The sequence below is a fragment of the Sycon ciliatum genome, chromosome 3, assembly GCF_964019385.1.
Source record: "Sycon ciliatum chromosome 3, ocSycCili1.1, whole genome shotgun sequence".
Lineage (NCBI taxonomy): Eukaryota > Metazoa > Porifera > Calcarea > Leucosolenida > Sycettidae > Sycon > Sycon ciliatum.
Window position 1 is genome coordinate 42,674,786 of NC_088645.1, and position 25,965 is coordinate 42,700,750.

The following is a 25,965-nucleotide window of genomic DNA, read 5'->3' on the forward strand; positions in this document are numbered from 1 at the left end:
TTATTTACCAGACGACCTGAAGTCCTGCACTACTATCGCAGATTTCCGCGTACAATTGGCTGTTTGGCTAAAAGACAGCTTAACTCTTAATCATTGTTGTGATTTGCTTTCAAGCAATGTGCATAATCAGTAAATTGATGTTGCTGTTTTTGTTTTGTTTTTTGGTTTCCCGTTCTCGGGGACTTCTATTCGGTACTCTTTGTAGTTGTACTTCTGTACTGTTGAACTATCCGAATTCAAATAAAAACTTTAAAAAAAGTCTGAGAAGGAGAAGAAAGACGTGTGTGACCATAATCGTCGGGAATCGAACCCGCCACCTCTCGATTGGAAATCGCTGCACATACTAATGCACCATATAGGACACAAACACGAACACATTCACACACACACACATACACACACACACACGCACACACACACACGCACACACCACCCGCACACACATACACTCATACACACACACGCACGCACACGCACACAAACACACACACACACTCACACGCCACACACACACAAATACACACACATACACACACACGCACGCCAGCACACGCACGCACGCACATAAACACACACACGCAAGTTTATCGGATTAGAATAAATACACCAGTAGCTTTGTTCTTGACAGGTCCCAGGAAGGCAGGGGTCGGTGGAGATGCGCTCACAGAACTGACCAACGAAATGTTTCACATACGATTTTCTCCGAGCCAGCACATCATATTGTTAGGTTCATTTACATTCCGATACGTTTTGTTATCCTTTCAAGTATTTGTGTGTGTACTTCATTGTTCTTGCTCCTATGCAATTCCGTGTATGCCATCTGAAGTGAAGGCATAAATTGAAAAGGCTTCCTGTCTGAAGCCTTTCCATACTGGTGCTCGATGTTTCAGTTTTGTGACACGAGAATGGCACGAGAATTAGTGTATCGCTGAGTGTACCGCTTGACACTTTGTTGACACTTTGTTGACACTTTGTTGACACGTGACCCCATTACCGCCCTACCAAGTGCCTTTGGCAATCGCTAGCTGAAGCTGTGGACTGGTTTGGAACAACATGCTGACCCCGCCACCCCAATCTACGTGGAGGAGTTCCGCAATTTGCTACTTCGTACTGACTGCGTGTCCGGCATCGGCCTCGCAATCTGCTGCTCTAGGGAGCCAAATAGGGCTCCGTGATCTGCTCCATCTCCACCGTCGCCAATCTACTGCGCATACGTAGACCCAGGAATGAAGTTACTGGAAGGAATGTTTGCAATGTGGAAGACGAATATGAAGAATGGTGGGAATCGGGCGACAATGGCTGGGATGTAAGTCCAACATTGCTGTTGCTATAGTTACCACTGCCTGTTTACAAGGGAGTCATGTACATGAATGTTGCCGTTTTGCCTTTTACCATGTTCTCCGTCGACTGTACTCCCAGGACTAAACTTACGGGAAGGAGTATTACATTTTGCAAGATGGAAGAAGAAGAAGAAGAAGAAGAAGAAGAAGAAGAAGAAGAAGAAGAAGAAGCGTGGGAATCCGACGGCAATGCCTGGAATGTAAGCCCAACCTTTCTGGAACCAGAGTTGCCACTGTTTGTTTATAAGGACTTCATGTGTGTTGCCTTTTTGCCTTTTACCATGTTCTCCGCCGACTGTACTGGTCTGGTGGACACTCTCACGTGTGTTGCACTTTTCAGGCAGTAGAAGGGGGAGGGAAGTGTGCAGCACATGCTGGCATGCAGGAATGCTGGGAGGAACTAGGCAAATGTCTGACCCTTCCTCTTACTCCAAGAAAAAGCAGATTTACCATACTGCAGTACCCGGAAGGGCACCTTTGCCCGGGCTTTGGGGCAATGTAATGTGACCAGGATATGCAACTTAGGGTAACACCACCACTGGTACAAGGTATCGCAGTGTAATGGTACCGTAACTTTGTTACTACACGAAGCTACTTACGTGGAATATCCAACATTGGAGTTCATCGACGGCCATGTAATAAATAATGGCCTATGCCTATGGACCAGAGTTCCCAGCTGCATCCACATGTAGGTAGGGATCTCAGCACGTGAACTGCGCAGCCAGTTTGCGTAGGTGAGATTTTCAATCCCAAACGCGTCCAGTGCAGAAACCGTGAAAAGAACATTTTTCCGAAATATATCAAGTTGAAGAAGACCGTAGAAATGGCTCAATGTTGCGTCTAAGAATGCATGTTCTACGGCCATCTCCAAGCTACCTATCTCCCAGACACATATTTCACTCTTGGACGCAGCGTGAAAACCTCTTCTTTTGAGAGCGATGTCTTCCCTCTGAGTGTTAATGGTGGCGATGTTCACGATGGCTGATGCACTGAAAATCGAAGTTAGGACAATCTAACAGGAGAAAACGTCTCAATTTTTATCTGAATCTTCTCTGAAGTGACTTCTTACCCCATGGCAAATTATCGGAAAATCGACCGGGGCGATATCGCCTTGGCCACGCTGTCCTTCGGCAGGAATCACAAAGTATGTTCAAACAACGATGAAGATGATGATTCCGCCAGTGTCGAAAATCGGCCGTCGGCATTTTTACAGCTGTGTCCACGAGCTGCACTCGAAACTCGATGACGCAATGTATTCGCAAACACCCTGCGCATTGCACGCGATGAGATCCCTAATGTAGGAACATCGTGCTACAGGTGCGTTCGGGTACCGTCATTCGCGATTTATGTGGATAAGTTCACGTTTGGGGGACAATGCGCCAGTTGTAATTTCTTACTTTTACAATGGGGCAGCACCGGTAAAGGTTTTTCAGAACCGCTCACAGAGAGGTTTTTATATGCATAATGTACATGTATACTCACTGTGAAAACGCTCAACACGTTGCCGTTCAAGAACCTTAAGTGTGTTCTCCTTGTACTTGTAAGTGTGATGACTTTAGTGTCTCCAAGGAAACGGTTTTGAAAACAACAACGTAATCTTAAGAGAAACATCGCTATTCGTCAGAACGATAGATGACTGAAAACGCATGGTCAGAATGATTCTAGTCCGAAATAATATGCATGTACTTGCACACATCCACAAGCACTAGGTTCCAGTATTAATGCATCCAGTTTGTAGTTGGCTTTCCCCAAATCGGCCCGTTGGCTTAAAAATTGGTGAGATATTGTAAGATTTGGTAGATTTACGGCAACAACACACTAGTGTGACTAGACTACAAGTACTGAAGTAGAGAACTCGAGCGGTCATGCTTGCAGCAACATCATTCCTTCATAAGCGCACTTTGCAGCAACATTTTTTTAATTTGGTAGATTTTAGGCAATGTTCAAACGAGCCCTCCAAAATTGGCGAATTTTGGTAGATGTTAGGCGATTGGTTTGGTTTGGTTTTTATTATTTCAGTTCGTTGCCTCCACAGTACAAAGTACAAATATCAAGAGGGACAAACGAAAAGAGAGAATAAAACAGAGCAGAGAGGAAGATGCAACTGAAAGGAAAGAAAAAACGGAGAGAAATGGAGAAGGGCTGTGGACTGGGTGGATTCATGAACCATTACTAGAGCTGTTCAATGCATGAATAGAAGGGGCAAGCCCGTCGATTTTCACGCGATTTTCACGCGATTTTCAAAGGAGCCCTCCAAAATCGGCGAAAGGCTTAGCAATTTTTCGATAGGTCTCGTTTTTTGGCGAATTTTTCGGTTGGTCGATTTGGGGAAAGCCTAGTTTGTGGCAACTGAATAGATCGGTTGTGTGCTGACAATAGCCATTGGCGAGTAATGATCGAACAATTGGCAGATTCTGCTCGAAAATCATTGAAAATAGCGGAACCATACAAACCTTATGTCAGGCACTTCCCTGCTTCATTCCTTTACCAACATACTTTTGAACATGCATAAAACATTCCTGGAAATGACTAAATTTTGCTAACTGCCGGCATTATCCACCTAGTGCTAGTTGACAATCATTACTCTTTTCTCATTAACTCTGGTGGAAAAAGTCCTCCAGTGACGTCTACATGAAAAGAAGATCCTCACTGATGTAAGAACCCAAACGTTGTAACCTTAATGCTGCCAATCTTTTTATCCTGGACGGGGTTATGAGTCACGTACTGTAGTGTGATGAGCAAACTTGTAGTGGTAGAATCATTTCCAAAAATCCACAACAGAGGCCGGGGATTTAAGTGCGGGTGTAGTATCCCTGCCCGACCAATACGGAAGCAGTACGGAACTAATACGGAGCTTTGCCTGATGTATATTTAGTGTATCTCCGTATGTAAGCGTACGGCGTCTGCTGCATAAAAGCGGCTGCGCATTTCTGTTTTGATGAAGAGAAGATTAGATTAGATTGGATAGCAATGAAAGCTAACTCGAAGAATAAGGATTCAGCCTCTAGGTGAGCACCGGAGAGAAAGTCAGTTATTTTGCCGCTTCTTCTTTCACGAACGATTATATCTCAGGTGTGTACCTGAAAGTAGAATAAAAGTAATTATTGTTGATTTCACCGCGCCTACCACTCGGCTACCCATTACACGAGTCCGCTCAATAGCCAATAGACTCACGTCCTCAACATTCCTTGAGATGCTTTTCCCCTCTCCCTGACAGACCCATGTGACTAGATACTGGCAGGGAGCTAGTACCGTATGTGTGCGGTATGTGTGTGCGCATGAATGCGTGGCTTCTCTGCCTCTGTCTTTTAAGGCTACTCATACTTCATTTCGTGTAGGGGAAATTCATTGCGCGACCTTCGCGCTATGGCTTTCCCGTATTCGACGCGTTTCCCGTACTTGAAATGAAGTATGAATTGGTTTTTAGTCTCTAGCTCTGCCTTTGTATCAGTCTGTCTTCGTTTCTCTCTCTTCAAGAAACCAGACATGGTTTTGTTATGGATATCAGAAATGTAAAGTACAAAACATGCAGATAAGCATTAGTATCAGGTGCTCACTGAACAGCTTCTTGAACATATGCTACTCCGACTATGGAAACCTTGCATGATGCAACTCCACAAGCCCCCCCCCCCCCCCAACCCTCGTCCTCAAGGCATACAGTCATAACAATCCAAACACACCTAATAAACAAATCCGTTGATCCCCGAGCTGCAGAAACTGCTCAATGTCAGAAACAGACATTAGAACATAGCAGACTCAGGGGAGGATGCAAAATCAAAAATAGTTTTCATTGAGGTCATAATTCACATTCCTGCTGTGGACGCATCAAGGAAAGAATGGGTAAGTTTGGACGTGACTAAAGAGGTAAGAGTAATATTCACTTAACCAATCTGGGTATATATTACAGGGGATGAGGCAGCGTACAACTAGACAAATACTTGACAACCAGAGAGATGTGAAAACAAAGATTATCAACTTTCTGACGATAGAAAGAAAGTGAAAAGCAGTACAGTTTGCATACTGTAGTTATCATCAGTGATTGACTGTAGTTAGCAACCTACTACACTCACACACTCATATCCAGTGTGTACAGAGAACCAGGACTGTCAGGTCCACCTACACTGAGTACCAGGGTACTGCCAAACAGTGTGAGTGATGGAGTGTAAGCACTGTACTCTGGCATAGCTGGTAGTGGATAGACCTGACCAGATGAAATATCATATACAACACACTTAGCAGAAGGAGTGCCTGGGCAAATAACCATGCAATGGTCAGACAGTGCACATGCTGCACTAAACTTCAGCTTAACACCATCAGGTGGACTGGTGGACACCCACCTACCATCATGGTGTTTGAGAAAACAACCAGTGGGACCACCAACTATGTACAGTGAATCAGGGAATGTGACAAGTGATGCAACGCTGCATGGCAGTGGCAATGAAGGTAATACTAGGCTAGCATTGGATGATGAAGAAGAGCTCCACTGCTTGCTAGCTAGAGAATAGGTACTAACATGATTGTAATATGTTCCATCAGCATACCTGCCACCATATAGAGAAATAGCATCATGACATACATGTAGAGAACACCAGTCATGGTAACACTGCGACGGGACGTCTGTCAGTTTGGTCCACTGACCACCACCATCACCACCATCACCACCACTGCGGCCGCCATCACCGTTATCTGGTGTGTCACAGTACTGCAGAATAGAGCGCACCCATGTGTTGCTGCTCTTGGTGTATGTGTTACAGTACATGTACAGCATACCACCATGGGATGCCAGAGATGGCTGAGTCAGCTTACTGTATTCACTTGGTAGGTCAATACTGTGCCATGTCTGCAGGTCTGATGTCTCAGTGATCTTGGTGATGTTCACACCATCACGCCACACAGCAACCAGTTTGTCACTGTACGTGGCAAGCCTGGCATGTTTACCATGCTGCTGTCCTACTGACTTGTTCCACTGCGTGATCAAAGAAAACCACATACCGGATAACACACAGGCACAAAACAAACATCAACAGACACACACACACACGCTCACACACACACACACACACACACACACACACACACACACACACACACACACACACACACACACACACACACACACACACACACACACACACACACACACACACACACACACACACACACACACACACACACACACACACACACACACACACACACACAACAAAGACATGCACACACGCAAACACACACACACACACACGCAAACACACACGCACAGATACAAACCGCACATAATAAGATACATAAACAGAAATGACTACAAATCTACTGTAATGTACATAAAAGGTCTTCATTGCAGAAGATAGGCAGGGAGGCACAGTCCGTTGGTATTAGACCATGATGTGGAAATGAGCCTTCTGCTAGGTACCCGGTTCAAGTCCTGATTGGAAGTGGAAGGATTTTTCCAGCTGTACTGCGACCCGTAGTGAATTGGGTCACCAGTAGCCTTTGGCAGGTAGTGCTGGCTGAATATTTTACAGAGGTTGGTGCTTTTTCTGGTACGTTTCATTCATGTTTGGTATGTAGATAAAGAAATGGAGCAGACGTTAAGGACGTGCATGCCATAATGTTTGTATGGTTCTGCCAATTTCACTGTGCTAAGAGCAGAATGTGCCAGTTTTTGAGCAGTATCTCGATGGGTCACTCACAAGTGACTGGTGTTCTTATTTTTAACCAGGTCAAAGCACCCCTGCCCCCCCCCCCCTCCCCCAACCGGGTCACTGACCTGGATAACCTGGTCTTGGAGCACACACTGGTTCGATTTTTTCTAACCAGAACATAAATTCATATTATTGACACAGGCAACCTCTGCTATACTGCCTCTGGCTATAACCGGAAGTTTGTCGTACGTGATGCCATTGAAAGTAATCAGTTACTTGTTAGGACAAGACGAAGATGTCTAATGAGAGCCTGTAGACCGATTGTTTTCACCACGTACACCCCCCAAAATGACGGCATACTGATATTAAACACCGCATTTTGGCCGCAAAATTCGAAATCAAAAACTGAATTCCACGGTTCGTGTGACACTCGGCTGAGCTTCCCACATTCGTAGGAACTCCACAACCGCCGAGGATCACGGTGCAGATGTATCCCCTGAAGGGTCGAGAGAAGAGCACATCACACCCACCATTATAGTGGTCAAAGATGTAGAATCTCATTCGCTGCATCCATGCTTCTCTCGGGGCCAGGCCAGGAGTTCCCAATTAACCATGGTTCTCAGCACGGCTGGAAAAATTCTTCTGTTTCCAAACATGAGTTGCAGCTATTACAGTAAAACCTGGTGTAAGTGACCTCTGGGTTAGCGAACACCTGCTCTTAACCACCTCTGGGTTAGCGACCACCTGCTATTAACCACCTCTGGGTTAGCGACCACCTGCTATTAACCACCTCTGGGTTAGCCACCACCTGCTATTAACCACCTCTGGGTTAGCGAACACCTGCTCTTAACCACCTCTGGGTTAGCGACCACCTGCTATTAACCACCTCTGGGTTAGCGACCACCTGCTATTAACCACCTCTGGGTTAGCGACCACATGCTATTAACCACCTCTGGGTTAGCGACCACCTGCTCTTAACCACCGTTTTTACATGCACTGACAGTTCTACACAGACTCTACGGGACCTGGTTTTAAAGACCACCTGGTTCTAAAGACCACCTGGTTTTAAAGACCGCTTTTGCATGGATGCAGCTACTGGGGTCGTTCTCGGCACTTGTGCCAGTGGTTGTGAGACTTATCCACTCACCCCCACCGTTAGCCGCTGCATCTGCTGCTAGGGTTTACCGGGTGTTAGCGGCCGTTGTGAGTTCCCTTCGGGAACGGACACGATAATTTACTCTTTTAAAAAAACTTTTGCTTGCAGGGTAGACGTGGTCACTTAAACCAGGTTTTACTATGCTTGTTTCTTCTGTTTCTCACCCATGCTCCTAGACCATTCCATTGTTCGCCATAATTAGTTACAAAATCAATGGCATGTTCTATGATTTTTGGGGATAGTTTTTGGGCATTACACCTAGGGCTGAGTGGGGTAGCAATTTTGTTCGGGTATCGGGTTCGGGTAGTTTTCCACGGGTAGCACGGGTACCCGATCCGGTAATGTTTCCATGGTAACACCACCATGCACCCCTTCCCTTACACACTGAGTGTGTTCGATTATGCCCGCGAACCGTCATGAATCGCCCCTGGCCATTCTCATCACCCGATGTGAATAGGGTGAATGGATTCCGAATCGATTCCAGAGCTCATGACATGAAATTGAACGGCGAGAGTCAATTCAAGAATCAATTCGCGAGCATAATCAAAAACACTCACTGGGTAGATATGAGGAGTATTGCCATGATTACATGAATTTGTACACGTGCACTCTACATGATGTCATCTGCGACTTTGGGTTTTCGGGTACTATCCTGTACCCGTCTACTCGAGGTCTTCACGGGTAGTACCGGTACCCGACTACCCGTGCACACCACTAATTATACCCGGGAAAGGTATACATACTATCCAGACTTGTTTTAAAGTGCTTCCAAGTATCTGGTATTGAAATTTGTCTTAAATTGCTACCCCTACGTCTGAAAACACAATGGACTCATCCAACCGTACCATTCTGCGCTTCTTGATGTTTGCAATCTGTGTTGGGGTTGGCATAGCAGGTAAGACATGATATCCTCTACCAACGGATGAAACAGCCGTGTTTGCAGCTCCTGTGGCATGTGCCTAAAAACAGCAGAGAGGCACCATCAAGAGAGAAAGAATCACATAGAAATGAGTTATGAAGCAACTATCCACGACTGTAACAAGTTGATAAGCCGTCAGAAAGTGCGATAACAGGGTACAAAACTGACAGGCCAATGAGACATTAGATTAACAACCTGAGGCCTAGCTCTAACACATCTCCAGAACGCACACCAATAACCTCAACACACAGGGCGAACAACGCCAAAGCGAACAAAGAGCAAAAAAAAGTGCCTCGAATTGTAGTTATCCCGCATTGTCATGTTATTAACTGGTCTCGTTAGCGTCCTGTAATGGTCGGCATTCTTTGTTGCCATGGAACTTAGCTTGTGTATATTTTCTCTGCGCTAACCTTCCCCTCATTGGTCCTTCCATAACTTTGAACCTTCCCAGCCGGAAGACTGTTGGTTTGCGCACTGGAGATGTGTTCTAGGTCTCAGGTCGAGCTAGTTGCACTGGAAACTATGCACCAAACTGCACCAAACTGTCACAGTGAGTCAATGAGGGACACTCTGGGACAAAAAGGAACCACATTTGGGCAAAATAGCATATTTAGCCTAGTGCGGATATCTTGGTCGCTACCGACATTGACTCTGCTGGATATCGTACAACAGAGGTATGTTGTTTCACTTACTCTAGTTACTGCAGGAGAGCCAGTCACGGCAGGGGCACTGGCTGAAGCTGAACTTGACTGGCTGTCTTGTGCAGCAATGGGACTAGAAACAGGTACCTGCAGTTTATAACACCGGCACAGACACACCAACACACATACCCACACACACACACACACACACACACACACACACACACACACACACACACACACACACACACACAACCATGCACAACCACACACACACACAAATACGCACACAAACAGACAAACAAATGGTTTGTTACCTCGGAGGTTTTATACCTGGCAGTGACCGGATATCGGAGTGGATACTAGAGGATATGTGAAAGTTGTATTGGTGTAATTATAGGGTGGTCTATGTCAGGGACGACATTATAAATTTTTACTGTTAAACTGGCAATCAGGGTGAGGGGTTACAGGGGGGATGCTAAAGACCAGTTGACATTCGACAGGGCGAGGCGTAACACGCCTTTAGAAACAACAGGACACTCATGACGCTGATTGGCGACATCCAATGTGATTGTCAGAAACGAGAATGCAAACGTGCTACCGTACAAACCGGGAAGTGTAGTACAATTTCCCGGCTAACATGGGATCATACGAGAAAAATCATCAAGATCAGGGCGAAAATCATCTGGTGTGAACTCCGTTGTCACACAGGATTCTGACAAATCTGCTACGATTTTCTTATGATACGATTTTTCGACCAAGTATCGCAGGATCGATATTTGACCCAAAGGTGGGCTGACTTTTACTGCTTTCACATGTTGGAGCGGGCCTCCAACAAGGAATTTCACCATGACAGCAGAGAGAGTCGATGCAGATTGTGAACTAGCCCTTTCATGCTTTTGACCCTGTAGCTTGTGTATATAGAAGCGATCACATCTCCGCTCTGACGTCTACCACTCTCTAGTGTGGCTGTGTAAAACTTGTATGTATGTGCACAGACAGCCATACAAGTGAATTAGGTCACTGTTCAGTTGTGTGTGTGAACAGGTAGTCACACTGGTCCCACACAGTTCACCGATTTCATGTTGGAGTCCATGTAGAAGCATGGGCTGATAAATGGGACTAGTGTGAAACCGGCAGTACAGAGAAAAAATGTTGCGCAACTTACCGTAGCTGTTGTAACAGAGGCAGTGGCAGAAGCAGAACTTGACAGGCTTTCTGGCGCACTGGTAGGCATAACCTGCGGCTGATGGAAATACACGCACACACACACACACACACACACACACACACACACACACACACACACACACACACACGCACACACACACATTATGAGAGTGTGTGCACATGCCGACAGGCACGCATACATTCATACACGCGAACCAAAAAAAACATCAACCCCAGCAGTTGGTCGTACATCAATCTCCTTCAAGTCAAGTTACAGAACAGTTCAATACACTATGGTCAAGCCCGCCATAGTAGGGCTTGAAAGTGATGACATCAAAACGGCCAGGGAGTAGTAAGTTCACATCAGATTTATACTTTTGGATCCACTAAGGTGTGACTTTGCTATTGTCTACAGTGTGTGGGTGCATAGCAATCGTATTCAGGTGTGTCTTTTTCTTAGCCACCAGTTGTCACCCCACCCCCATTAGCCAACCCAGTCAATTTCACCGGCTATATCACCTTGCTGTGAGTAAGACTGCTTGAAATGTGCTTGGATCCATACAAAAACTGGATCCATAGGGATCCAGTTTTTGATTTTTTAAATTGTTACTAAGCTGTGACGTAGCCTTTTCAAGCCCCCTTATAAACCTGATTGCAGCCACAGATTGCAGTTGTCTGAATTCCTAATCCTCCAAAATAAGCAGTAATATAGGCAGAACGAAAATGAAGGGGGGCTGGGGTGCGGATCATCTGACCCACAATTTAGTGAGTTTTACCGCCATCTTGTGCCTCCATTTTCTGCTGTGCTAAAACAGGATGTGTAATTATAATGCATATAAAAAGGTGGCAATCGCACTCTGAAGGTTGGAGCATTCTCTCTGAAAGGGGGCAGTCAAAAAGTGAAAGAGGGTGTAGCGCCGCGCTATGTCAATTTATCGAGAACCCCAAGAAGTCCAGCAGGCCCTCATGTTTGGGTTGGTGTCCACTGTACAAACTTCATCATCCACCAAAACGCGAGCTCCGGTATGGGATCATCCAACTTTCCTACAATCAACGCCAAAGTGGTTTCCACTATCTGGTTTAGCAATGCCTAGCACGGCCTTCGGACTAGCTGGTTTGTGGGCAAAAGCATTGCGGTTGACAATGTATCTATCCATGAACAACACTGACTGACATTGCTATCCAATATTCATGAGGTGCTTGCTGCACTGGAAACTATGCACCAAACTGCACCAAACTGTCACAGTGGGTCAATGGGACACAATCTGGGATGAGGAGAGGAGCCACATATGGGCAAAATAATAGCAAATTTGGCCTCATGCGGATATTTTGGTCGTTAAACGACATTGAATCCTAATGTTCGATAACTTTAGCTGTGCTCACAACTGGCGCGTGTACGCAAGAAACCACTCGTTCGTGCATATTTTGCTGGCTTTTGGGGCGCCATGCGTACGGAAACACGCCAAAATGGAAATTTCAACATGTTGGAATTTTCCGCGCGCATCAGGCGCGTACCAGCGTACATGCCAATCACTTTGACTGGTGGTTTCAAAACATTAGTACTCGAAGGTGTCGCACACGCTAAATACGACTCGGGTTGCTGTTTTTTGTGAAAGCCTGAGCACGCGTTTGGGCACGCATTAACCGCAAGTGTACCGCCTACACTCGCCAGTTGGGAACACAGCTTTACGATATAGGCTATGTCGTTCAACTTACTCCCGTTGCTGTAGGAGAGGCAGGGGTAGGGGCAGTGGCAGAAGCTAAACTTGAGCGGCTGTTTTGTGCAGCAATGGGACTAGTGAAAGGTTCCTGCAGTTTATCACACCGGCACACCCCCCCCCACCCACCCCCACACACACGCACACGCGCGCGCGCGCACACACACAAACACACACACACACAAACAAACGAAAAGTTCATTCGCATGATTATACAAGTAAATAATACAATAACATGCTGGATATGATATGTACACTTAAAAGTTTGATACCCGACAGTGACCGGATATCGGAGTGGATTCTAGAGGATATCCGGTTATGTGAAAGTGGTATTGGTATAATTATAGGGTGGTCCATGTCAAGGAGGGCATTATGATTTTTTACTGTTAAACTGGCAATCAGGGTAAGTGGTGACATGCGGGATGCTTATTTTAAGACTCGTACACATTCGACGGGGGGTGACGTGACATGCCTTTAGGAACGACACGCCACTCGTGACGCTGATTGACGGGCTTCCAATGTGATTGTCAGAAACGGGAATGCAGCCATGCTATCGTACAAACTGGGAAGAGTAGGGCCATTTCCCAGATGACATGGAATCATACGAGAAAAAGCAACAAGATCAAGGCGAAAATCACCTGGTGTGAACCCCGTTGTCACACAGGATTCTGACAAATCTGCTACGATTTTCTTATGACACGATTTTTCGACCAAGTATCGCAGGATTGATATTTGACCCAAAGGAGGGCTGACTTTTAGTGCTTTCACATGTTGGAGCGGGCCTTCAACAAGGAATTTCACCATGAGAGCAGAGAGAATCGGTGCAGATTGTTAACTAGCACTTTCATGCTGTTGACCCTGTAGCTTGTGTATATAGAAACGATCACATCTCCGCTCTGACGTCTATCACTCTCTAGTGTGACTGTGTTCAACTTACCGTAGCTGTTGTAGCAGAGGCTGTGGCAGAAGCTGTACTCGACAGGCTTTCTGGTGCAGTGGTAGGCCTTCCCTGCAGCTGCTAGAAACATACACACACACACACACACACACACACACATACACATACACACACACTTTGCTGTACTGTATTGACAGCTACCCTAACGGGTCACGCCGCCCTCCACCCAAGCACGGGTATGATGAGGGACAGTGGCAACAAAAACAAAAAACAGCAAGCAGAGAGAGATAGCAGGAGAAAGACAGCGATAGTAGTACATCTGGTGTGCGACGTATAGAAAGGAGAGATGACAAGAAATACGCACAAAAAGGAAACAATAATTATTTGTTAACTGGTTTGAGGGAAATAATTATTTGAACCTGTATTATTGCAGTTCCGAAACAATCAACCAGGTGATGGAGTGTGGGCACCCGAAGTCCCGCCTGGACTCCACTGGAAGAACATCCCACGCAGGGATATCAGCGATAGGCCAAGCGTTGAAAAACAGCCATGAGGACACATCTTCTAGAAGTCCACCGCGCTCGAACTGAAATTGCAGGATCAAACAATTTCCCACTTGTCGTCAGGCAGCATAACTCTTCCCCCTGCATCACCATCAATCTCCAGCAACCGTCTCCACTCACAGCTTATGCCACTGCCACCACTGTACTCCGAGCTTTGCAGTTTGAAACCATTCGGGGGTCAGCTACACTACCTCGAATGGAGAAACGAGGACGACAACGGTCATGGCAGAAAAGACACTGCCTTGGCGACCGCGTCTCGGAACCCTCACCCTGAAAATTCAGAAACACGCCAGGGGCGACTCTGCTGGACCCAGAGCCACCCCGTGGCCTAAGACTAGTAAGAGGAACGACTGAAACTCAGATAAAATGAAGCTACAAAAAGTTCAACCGTCCCCTTCAAGCACAGTTGCACACGCACGCGCGAGCGCGCACGCGCGCGCGCACGCACCCACGCACGCGCGCGCGCACGCACACACACACACACTCACACACACACACACACACACACACTAACACACACACACATGCACATACAGACCAACAAACATCATGCGAGTCTGTGTGCACATGCAGACAGTCACTCAAACATTCGTACACGCGATCACCAAAAAACATTACCCTCAGCAGTTGGTCATATAACAATCTCCTTCAAGCCAAATTACAGAAAAGCTCAGTACACTATGGGCAAGCCCGGCACAATAGAGCTTGAAAGTGATAGCGTCAAAACGGCCAGGGAGTAGTAAGTTCACGTTATATTTCTAGGTTTGAATCCACTAAGTGTGACTTTGCTATTGCCTACAGCGTGTGGGTGCATAGCAACTTGTGCTGTGCACGGGTAGTCGGGTACCCGAGCTACCCGTGAGGACCTCGGGTAAACGGGCATAGAATAGTACCCGAAACCCGAAGTCGCAGATGACATCATGTACAGCGTGAGTGTACAAATTCATGTAATACTCCGCGTGTCTACCCAGTGTGTAAGGAAAGGGGTGCATTGTGGTGTTACCATGGAAACATTACCCGATCTTCGCCACCAGTTGTCACCCCATCCTCATCAGCCAAACCAGTAAATTTCACCGGCTCTATATCACCTTGCTTTGAGTAAGACTGCTTGAAATGGGCTTAGATCCATAAAAACACTGGATCCATGAGGATCCAGTTTTTGAATTTTTGAAATTGTTGCTATGCTGTCACGTAGCACTTTCAAGCCCTACTATAAACCTGATTGCAGGCACAGATTGCAGTTGTCTGACGTCCTAATCTTCCAAAATAAGCAGTGTTATAGCGAAAACAAAAATGAAAGGGGGGAGGGGTGCGCAGATCATCTGACCCACAATTTCGTGAGTTTTACCGCCATCTTGTGCCTCCATTCTCTGCTGTGCTAAAACAGGATGTGTAATTATAATGCATATAAACAGCTGGCGATCGCACTCTGAAGGTCGGAGCATTCTCCAGAAAGGGGCATTCAAAAAGTGAAAGAGGGCGTAGTGCCACGTTATGTCGATTTATCGAGAACTCTGAGAAGTCCAGCAGGCCCTCATGTTTGGGTTGGTGTCCACTGTACAAACTTCATCATCCACCAAAACGCGAGCTCCGGTGTGGGATCATCCAACTTTTCTACAATTAATGCCAAAGTGGTTTCCACTATCTGGTTTAGCAATGCCTAGCACGGCCTTCGGACTAGCCGGTTTGGGGGCAAAAGCATTGCGGGTGACAATGTATCTATCCATGAACAACACTGACTGACATTGTTATCCAATATTCATGAGGTGCTTGTTGCACTGGAAACTATGCACCAAACTGCACCAAACTGGCACAATGGGTCAATGAGGCACAATCTGGGATAAAAAAAAGGAGCCACATTTGGGCAAAATAGCATATTTGGCCTTGTGCAGATGTGTTCGTCCCTACCGACATTGACTCTGCTGGATATCGTACAACAGAGGTATGTCGTTCAACTTACTCTCGTTGCTGTAGCAGAGGCAGTGGCAGGGGCAGTGGCAGAAGCTGAACTTGCCCGGCTGTCTTGCGCAGCTATGGGACTAGAAACAGGTACCTGCAGTTTATCACACCGGCACAGACACACACATACACACACACACACATACACACACACACACACACACACACACACTGTACTGTACTGTACTGTCCTTTCTGACTGCCAGAGATTGGTCACGTGGGTCTCCCCGGGAGAGGGGAGAGAGGAACTCAAAAGGAATCTTGGGAAGAGGACTCAATTGGTTATTGACCCCGACCAACGGCCAACACCTCTGAAATCTACAAACTATGGTGGACTTGGAAAAGTTGTATTTCTCGCCGGCCGAGAGCAGCGAGATAGGCGAGAAATAGTTTGGAGTCTCACCAGTGTTCCCACCCTTGTCCCCACCCTCCCATCCTTCATTTTTGTGCATCTTGTTATTGCTTTTCTACCACTTTTTGCCGTGATGTGGTTGCCATGCCTACATGATGCCTAATCGCCATTGGGGATATACACCTGGTCTCTTTCCCTCACTGCTACCGTCGGCGCGAGGGGTTTTCCCGGCTGGCTCGAACCAGGAAAATTAATCTGACGGTCCCAAGTGGTTCTGCATCATGGCCTATTGCTGCCATCCGCTTGCACACCGATTCTACCGGGGACACTCTGTTATCAGTCCTTGCTTACATACCTCATTTGTTATCCGGTTCACATCTGGCTGCGGCCAACTACCCTTCATCTGGCAAGTTCTTCAATCCAAAGGGGAAAAAGACCTAAGAGCCATCAGTATGTGTGGCAATTTTTGTCAGCAGCCTTTGGAGTTATAAATATGTCAGCAACTTCTAGGTTCAGCCTGGTGTCATAGCTCAGGGGTTAGAGCATTGCTCATGACAAGCAAAGTCCCGGGTTTGAGTCCTGGTGGGTCTGGCGTTTTTTTTCTCTTTTCAGGCAGTTCACTACCCCGACTGATCCTTTGGATTTTCTTATCATATGATTTTTGGCCAAGTATGGCCGGTTAGATATTTGACCTAAAGGTCGGCCGGTTTATAGTGCTTTCACATGTTGGAGCGGGCTTCCAACAAGGAATTTCACCATGACAGCTGAGAGTGTCGGTGCAGATTGTGAACTAGCCCTTTCATGCTTTCGACCCTGTAGCTTGTGTATATAGAAACGATCACATCTCCGCTCTGACGTCTACCACTTTCTAGTGTGGCTGTGTACAACTTGTATGTATGTGCACAGACAGCCCTACAAGTGAATTAAGTCACTGTTCAGTTGTGTGTGTGTGTGTGAACAGGTAGTCACACTGATCCCACACAGTTCACCGATTTCATGTTGGAGTCCATGTAGAAGCATGGGCTGATAAATCGGCCTATAGTCTGTTTCAAAAAAATTAGCAATCAGGTTTTGGTCTTAAAAAGTATGAAGATAAGGGAGAATTGGACAACGAAGTATATAAAAGGGCTGGTTAGGGCACGGCAAATTGTTCTGATAAGGTTTTGGAACAATTGGACCAGCCGTTAAGGAGTTAGAATTTCGGCCAGGTTTCCCGCCTTTTCCCATGGTTTACAATTTGCCCTGGAAGCCAATATCGATTTTTCTATCAAAACCCACGATTTATCTTTTCCTTTCTGGCCTTGTGGGTATGGATGCTGTCTGCTGACCATGAAGTTGTGAGTTCAAATCCCAACCTATCTTCAACTCACACTTTTTTGCATTGTTTTTTGGTGATCAAGTAGACTTGTTGTTGTTACCGGTTGTTGTTGTTGGAGCTCCCGCTTCCTCCCGAACTGACTGACACTTGACTGGCTCACGCCATGTGAACACACCCACAACACTGAAACGGTGTGAGTGAATACGGAAGTCATTGCGCTGTAGCTACGTGTTGAATACACCGGCACATCGATCAATCGATTTCTTTTTGAGAATTATTTTAGTGTTTCAAGATCGCCAATTTATTTGAATTTAGAAGTCAACGCCGTCTTCTATTAGCTTCCACAGGCGTCTGCTTTTCTCAACATTGTGTCAGTCATGCGGATAGCTTCGCCAAGTCATGACCTTGGGAATGAGTCTGTGTCGATGTCGTTTTCGTCACATGGTGAGAGTAAATTGCATCGCAGCTCAAAGAAACTATTTGGTCACAAAACATATTGGGACCCATGCCGCTCGTCAGCCTCAGCATTGACCACACTTTCGACATGTCCTCTCTGACTCCATAATCGATACGAGGAAGAACTCGTTTGTTGTGAACCAGACGTACATGACTGTACCGACATCGACCTGAGTGAGTTGTCATTTTTCATGCTTTCGCGCGGAATATTTCTTCGAGTTCACAGTGAGTTTTTCCAGGCAGTGCTCGAGCGCTCATACGGTAAGACGGCAAACTCCCCGGGCAATCACCAGGATTGCTAATCTTTCTGAAACTGACTGTAGTGTGAAACCGGCAGTACAGAAAAAATGTTGTTCAACTTACCGTAGCTGTTGCAGCAGAGGCAGTGGCAGATGCAGAACTTGACAGGCTTTCTGGCGCAGTGGTAGGCATAACCTGCAGCTGATGGAAATACATGCATACACGCACACACACACACACACACACACACACTCACACACACAAACACACACACACACACACACACACAAAACATACACACACACACACACACACACACATACACACACACACACACACACACACACATTATGAGAGTGTGTGCACATGCCGACAGGCACGCATACATTCATACACGCGAACCAAAAAAACATCAACCCCAGCAGTTGGTCGTACATCAATTTCCTTCAAGTCAAGTTACAGAATAGTTCAATACACTATGGTCAAGCCCGCCATAGTAGGGCTTCAAAGTGATGACATCAAAACGGTCAGGAAGTAGTAAGTTCACATCAGATTTATACTTTTGGATCCACTAAGGTGTGACTTTGCTATTGTCTACAGTGTGTGGGTGCATAGCAACCCACTCATGTCGTATTCAGGTGTGTCTTTTTCTTAGCCACCAGTTGTCACCCCACCCCCATTAGCCAACCCAGTCAATTTCACCGGCTACACCACCTTGCTGTGAGTAAGACTGTTTGAAATGTGATTGGATCCATACAAAAACTGGATCCATAGGGATCCAGTTTTTAATTTTTTAAATTGTTGCTATGCTGTGACGTAGCATTTTCAAGCCCCCTTGTAAACCTGATTGCAGCCACAGATTGCAGTTGTCTGACTTCCTAATCCTCCAAAATAAGCAGTGTTATAGGCAGAACGAAAATGAAGGGGGGCTGGGGTGCGGATCGTCTGACCTACAATTTTGTGAGTTTTACCGCCATCTTGTGCCTCCATTCTCTGCTGTGCTAGCACAGTATGTGTAATTATAATGCATATAAAAAGGTGGCGATCGCACTCTGAAGGTTGGAGCATTCTCTCTGAAAGGGGGCAGTCAAAAAGTGAAAGAGGGTGTAGCGCCGCGCTATGTCGCTTTATCGAGAACCCCGAGAAATCCAGCAGGCCCTCATGTTTGGGTTGGTGTCCACTGTACAAACTTCATCATCCACCAAAACGCGAGCTCCGGTGTGGGATCATCCAACTTTTCTACAATTAACGCCAAAGTGGTTTCCACTATCTGGTTTAGTAATGCCTAGCATGGCCTTCAGATTAGCTGGTTTGTGGGCAAAAACATTGCGAATGACAATGTATCTATCCATGAACAACACTGACTGACGTAGCTATCCAATATTCATGAGGTGCTTGTTACACTGGAAACTATGCACCAAACTGCACCAAACTGTCACAGTGGGTCAATGGGACACAATCTGGGATGAAGAGAGGAGCCACATATGGGCAAAATAATAGCAAATTTGGCCTCGTGCGGATATTTTGGTCGTTAAACGACATTGAATCCTAATGTTCGATAACTTTAGCTGTGTTCACAACTGGCGCATGTACGCAAGAAACCACTCGTTCGTGCGTATTTTGCTAGCTTTTGGGGCGCCATGCGTACGGAAACACGCCGAAATGGTAATTTCAACATGTTGGAATTTTCGGCGCGTATCAGGCGTATACCAGCGTACATGCCAATCACTTTGACTGGTGGGGTCAAAACATTAGTACTCGAAGGTGTCGCACACGCTAAATACGACTCGGGTTGCTGTTTTTTTGTGAAAGCCTGAGCACGCGTTTGGGCACACATTGACTGCAAGTGTACCGCGTACACTCGCCAGTTGGGAACACAGCTTTACGATATAGGCTAGGTCGTTCAACTTACTCCCGTTGCTGTAGGAGAGGCAGGGGCAGGGGCAGTGGCAGAAGCTAAACTTGAGCGGCTGTTTTGTGCAGCAATGGGACTAGTGACAGGTTCCTGCAGTTTATCACACCGGCACACCCCCCCCCCACACACACACACACGCACACGCGCGCGCGCACACACCCACACACCCACCCACACACACACAAACAAACGAAAAGTTCATTCGCATGATTATACAAGTAGATAATACAATAACATGTTGGATATAATATGTTCACTTAAAAGTTTGATACCTGTCAGTGACCGGATATCGGACTGGATTCTAGAGGATATCTGGTTATGTGAAAGTGGTATTGGTATAATTATAGGGTGGTGCATGTCAGGGAGGGCATTATGATTTTTTACTGTTAAACTGGCAATCAGGGTGAGGGGTGACATGCGGGATGCTTATTCTAAGACTCGGTCACATTCGACGGGGCGTGACATGATAAGCCTTTAGGAACGACACGCCACTCGTGACGCTGATTGACGGGCTTCCAATGTGATTGTCAGAAACGGGAATGCAACCGTGCTATCGTACAAACTGGGAAGGGTAGGGCAATTTCCCAGCTGACATGGAATCATACCAGAAAAAGCAACAAGATCAAGGCGAAAATCACCTGGTGTGAACTCCGTTGTCACACAGGATTCTGACAAATCTGCTACGATTTTCTTATGATACGATTTTTCGACCAAGCATCGCAGGGTCAATATTTGACCCAAAGGTGGGCTGACCTTTAGTGCTTTCTAATGTTGGAGCGGGCCTCCAACAAGAAATTTCACCATGACAGCAGAGAGAGTCAGTGCAGATTGTAAACTAGCCCTTTCATGCTTTTGCCCCTGTAGCTTGTGTGTATAGAAATGATCACATCTCCGCTCTGACGTCTACCACTCTCTAGTGTGGCTGTGCACAACTTGTATGTGCGTACACAGTCAGGTCTACAAGTGAAATACCTCACTGATGAGTGTGTGATCAGGTAGTTTGACTCATCCGACAAAGTCAGCAGATTTCATGTCAGAGGCGGTGTCGAAGCATTGGACCATAAACTGGCCTAGTGTGAAACCAGCATTACAGACAAAAAATGTTGTCCAACTTACTGTAGCTGTTGTAGCAGAGGAAATGGGGGAAGCAGGACTTGACAGGCTTTCTGGCGCAGTGGTAGGCCTTACCTGCAGCTGATGGAAACACACACACACACACACACACACACACACACACACACACACACATACACATACACACACACACACACACACACACACACACACACACACACACACACACATACACACACACACTGCACTGTACTGTATTGACAGCTACCCTAACGGGTCACGCTGCCCTCCAACCAAGCATGGGTATGATGAGGGACAGTGGCAACAAAAACTAAAAACAGCAAGCAGAGAGAGAGATGGCAGGAGAAAGACAGCAACAGTAGTACATCTGGTGTGCAACGTATAGAAAAAGAGAGATGACAAGAAATACGCACAAAAAGGAAACAATAATTATTTGAACCTGTGTTATTGCAGTTCCGAAACAATCAACCAGGTGATGGAGTGTGGGCACCCGAATTCCCACCTGGACTCCACTGGAAGAAAATCCCACGCAGGGATATCAGCTATAGGCCAAGCATTGAAAACAGCCATGAGGACACATCGTCTAGAAGTACACACAATTTCCCATGCGTAGTCAGCCAGCGTAACGCTTCTCCCTGCATCACCATTCATCTCCAGCAACCGTCTCCATTCACAGCTAATGCCTCTGCCAACACTGTACTCCGAGCTTCGCAGTTTGAAACCATTCGGGGGTCAGCTGCACCACCGCGAATGGAGAGACGAGGACGACAACGGTCGTGACAGAAAATACACTGCCCTGGCGACCACGTTGCGGAACCCTGGCCCCAGCAAATTCAGAAACACGCCAGGGGCGCCTCTGGTGAACCCAGAGCCACCCCGTGGCCTAAGACTAGTAAGAGGAACGACTGAAAACTCAGATAAAACAGAACTACAAAAAGTGCAACCGTCCGCTTCAAGCACAGTTGCACACACACGCACACACACACTGATGCACACACACACCAACACACATCAATCATCATGCGAGTGTGTGCACATGCAGACAGGCACTCAAACATTCGTACACGCGATCACCAAAAAACATCAACCCCAGCAGTTGGTCATACATCAATCTCCTTCAAGCCAAGTTACAGAAAAGCTCAGTACACTATGGACAAGTCCGGCACAATAGGGCTTGAAAGTGATAGCGTCAAAACGGCCAGGGAGTAGTAAGTTCGCGTTATATTTCTAGATTTGAATCCACTAAGTGTGACTTTGCTATTGCCTACAGTGTGTGGGTGCATAGCAACTAGTGCTGTGCACGGGTAGTCGGGTACCGGAGCTACTCGTGAGGACCTTGGGTAGACGGGCATGGAATAGTACCGAAACCCGAAGTCGCAGATGACATCATGTACAGCGTAAGTGTACTGAAGTACAAATTCATGAAATACTCCGCATGTCTACCCTGTGTGTAAGGGAAGGGATGCATTGTGGCGTTACCATGGAAACATTACCCGATCGGGTACCCGTGCTACCCGTAAAAACTACCCGAACCCGATACCGGAAGAATATGCTACCCGACTCAGCCCTAATAGCAACCCACTCATGTCTTATCCAGGTGTGACTTTTTCTTCGCCACCAGTTGTCACCCCATCCTCATCAGCCAACCCAGTAAATTTTACCGGCTATATCACCTTGCTGTGAGTAAGACTGCTTGAAATGTGCTTAGATCCATACACATTGCTGTTTTCTTGTGAAAGCCTGAGCGCGCCTTTGGGCACGCATGAACCATAAGCGTACCACGTCCACGGACCAGTTGGGAACACAGCTTTACAATAATATGTTATGTCGTTCAGCTTACTGTCGTTGCTGTAGGAGGGGCAGGGGCAGGGGCAGAAGCTGAACTTGAGCGGCTGTCTTGTGCAGCAATGGGACTAGAAACAGGTACCTGCAGTTTATCACACCGGCACAGACACACAGACACACAGACACACAGACACACAGACACACACACAAACAAACGAAAAAAACCAAAAATAATAATAATAAATTCGACGGGTTCGCGTACTAGGCAGGTCAAGAACAAGGAGTCGTACAACTCCCTGGTCAAGAATCACCTTCTCGATTCCGTGTGACGCCACCACCCCATGATCAGGCGTCAGACGCGGCTCGTAAACGGTGGGGGAGGATAGATCAGATCCACCAACCAGAGGCCAAAGACCTCAACCCCATTTGCCACATCCATGTCTTACTCATGCCAGGCCAAGAGTTCCCAATTAACTGTGGGTCGCAGCACGGTTGGAAAAATCCTTCCGCTTCCAAGCAGGACTTGAACCTGGTACCTCTCGTTTCTCAATCATGGTCTTAGACCAACCCACTGTGCCTGCCTGCATGACGGGTTACATGGGGGATGCTAAAGACTAGCTCACATTCGACAGGGCGCGTCGGAACACGCCTTTAGAAGCGAAAGGACCCTCATGACGCTGATTGACGGCGTCCAATGTGATTACCAGAAACGGGAATGCAACCGTGCTACCGTACAAATCGGGAAGCGTAAGACAATTTCCCGGTTGACATGGAATCATAAGAGAAAAAGCATCAAGATCCCTGTGAAAATCACCTGGTGTGAACTCCGTTGTCACACAGGATTCTGACCAATTTGCTACGATTTTCTCATCATACGATTTTTGCACCAAGTATCGCAGGATCAATATTTGACCCAAAGGTGGGCTGACTTTTAGTGCTTTCACATGTTGGAGCGGGCCTCCAACAAGGAATTTCACCATGACAGCAGAGAGAGTCGGTGCAGATTGTGAACTAGCCCTTTCATGCTTTTGACCCTGTAGCTTGTTTAGATAGCAATGATCACATCTCCGCTCTGGCGTCTACCACTCTCTAGTGTGGCTGTGTACAACTTGTATGTGTGTACACAGTCAGGTCTACAAGTGAAATACCTCACTGTTGAGTGTGTGAACAGGTAGTGTGACTCATCTGACACAGTCAGCAGATTTCATGTCGGAGGCGGTGTCGAAGCATTGGACGATAAACTGGCCTAGTGTGAAACCGGCATTACAGACAAAGAATGTTACGCAACTTACAGAAGCTGTTGTAGCAGAGGCAGTGGCAGAAGCAGAACTTGACAGGCTTTCTGGGGCAGTGGTAGGCCTTATCTGCAGCTGACGGAAACACACACGCACACACACACACAGACACACACACACACACACACACACACACACACACACACACACAAACACAAACACAAACACACACACACACATTTGTACACGCGAACACAAAAAAACATCAACCCAGCAGTTGGTCGTACATAAATATCCTTTCTGTAGTAAGTCCACGTCAGATTTCTACTTTTGGATCCACTAAGGTGTGACTTTGCTATTGCCACAGTGTGTGAGTGCATAGCAACTAGTTGTATGCACGAGTAGTTGGGTACCCGTGCTACTCGTGAGGACCTCGGGTAGACGGTTACATAATAATACTCAAAGTCGCAGATGACATCATGTACAGCGTGAGTGTACAAATTCATTTAACACTCCGCATGTCTACCCAGTGTGTAAGGGAAGGTGTGCATTGTGGTGTTACCATGGAAACATTACCCGATCTTCGCCACCAGTTGTCACCCCATCCTCATCAGCCAACCCAGTAAATTTTACCGGCTATATCACCTTGCTGTGAATAAGACTGCTTGAAATGTGCTTAGGTCCATACAAACACTGGATCCATGAGGATCCAGGTTTGAATTTTTGCAATTGTTGCTATGCTGTGACGTAGCACTTTCAAGCCCTATTATAAACAAAATTGCAGGCACAGATTGCAGTTGTCTGACGTCCTAATCTTCCAAAATAAGCAGTGTTATAGCGAAAACAAAAATGAAAGGGGGGAGGCGTGCGCAGATCATCCGCCCCACAATTTTGTGAGTTTTACCGCCATCTTGTGCCTCCATTCTCTGCTGTGCTAAAACAGGATGTGTAATTATAATGCATATAAAAAGGTGGCGATCGCACTCTGAAGGTTGGAGCATTCTCTCTGAAAGGGGGCAGTCAAAAAGTGAAAGAGGGCGTAGTGCCGCGCCATGTCGCTTTATCGAGAACCCTCAGAAGTCCAGCAGGCCCTAATGTTTGGGTTGGTGTCCACTGTACAAACTTCATCATCCACCAAAACACGAGCTCCGGTGTGGGATCATCCAACTTTTCTACAATTAACGCCAAAGTGGTTTCCACTATCTGGTTTAGTGATGCTTAGCAAAGCCTTCGGACTGGCTGGTTTGAGGGCAAAAGCATTGCGAATGACAATGTATCTATCCATGAACAACACTGACTGACATTGCTATCCAATATTCATGAGGTGCTTGTTGCACTGGAAACTATGCACCAAACTGCACCAAGCTGTCACAGTGAGGGAATGAGGCACAATCTGGGATAAAAGAACAGCCACATTTGGGCAAAATAATAGCAAATCTGGTCTCATGCGGATATTTTGGTCGTTAAACGACATTTAATGCTGATGTTCGATAACTTAAGCTGTGTTCACAACTGGCGCGTGTACGCGTGAAACCACTCGTTCGTGCGTATTTTGCTGGCTTT

At 46.5% G+C, this 25,965-nt stretch overlaps 1 protein-coding gene across 2 annotated transcripts in view; it reads right to left on the bottom strand.

Moving 5' to 3' along the window:
- Window positions 1–5,121: 5,121 nt before the first annotated feature.
- The window catches only part of LOC135812287 (mucin-2-like), a 177,197-nt gene continuing 156,353 nt past the window's right edge, over window positions 5,122–25,965 (bottom strand). For both annotated transcript variants that reach the window (XM_065325656.1, XM_065325657.1), the window contains 12 exons: window positions 24,460–24,537; window positions 23,223–23,309; window positions 21,404–21,481; window positions 20,285–20,377; window positions 18,496–18,573; window positions 16,008–16,100; window positions 13,524–13,604; window positions 12,585–12,677; window positions 10,867–10,944; window positions 9,750–9,845; window positions 8,984–9,097; window positions 5,122–6,306 (listed from right to left, as the gene is read on the bottom strand). In XM_065325656.1, coding sequence (XP_065181728.1) covers window positions 5,407–6,306; window positions 8,984–9,097; window positions 9,750–9,845; window positions 10,867–10,944; window positions 12,585–12,677; window positions 13,524–13,604; window positions 16,008–16,100; window positions 18,496–18,573; window positions 20,285–20,377; window positions 21,404–21,481; window positions 23,223–23,309; window positions 24,460–24,537 — 1,869 coding nt within the window. In that variant the 3' untranslated portion in view covers window positions 5,122–5,406. The remainder of the gene's footprint in view (window positions 6,307–8,983; window positions 9,098–9,749; window positions 9,846–10,866; window positions 10,945–12,584; window positions 12,678–13,523; window positions 13,605–16,007; window positions 16,101–18,495; window positions 18,574–20,284; window positions 20,378–21,403; window positions 21,482–23,222; window positions 23,310–24,459; window positions 24,538–25,965) is intronic.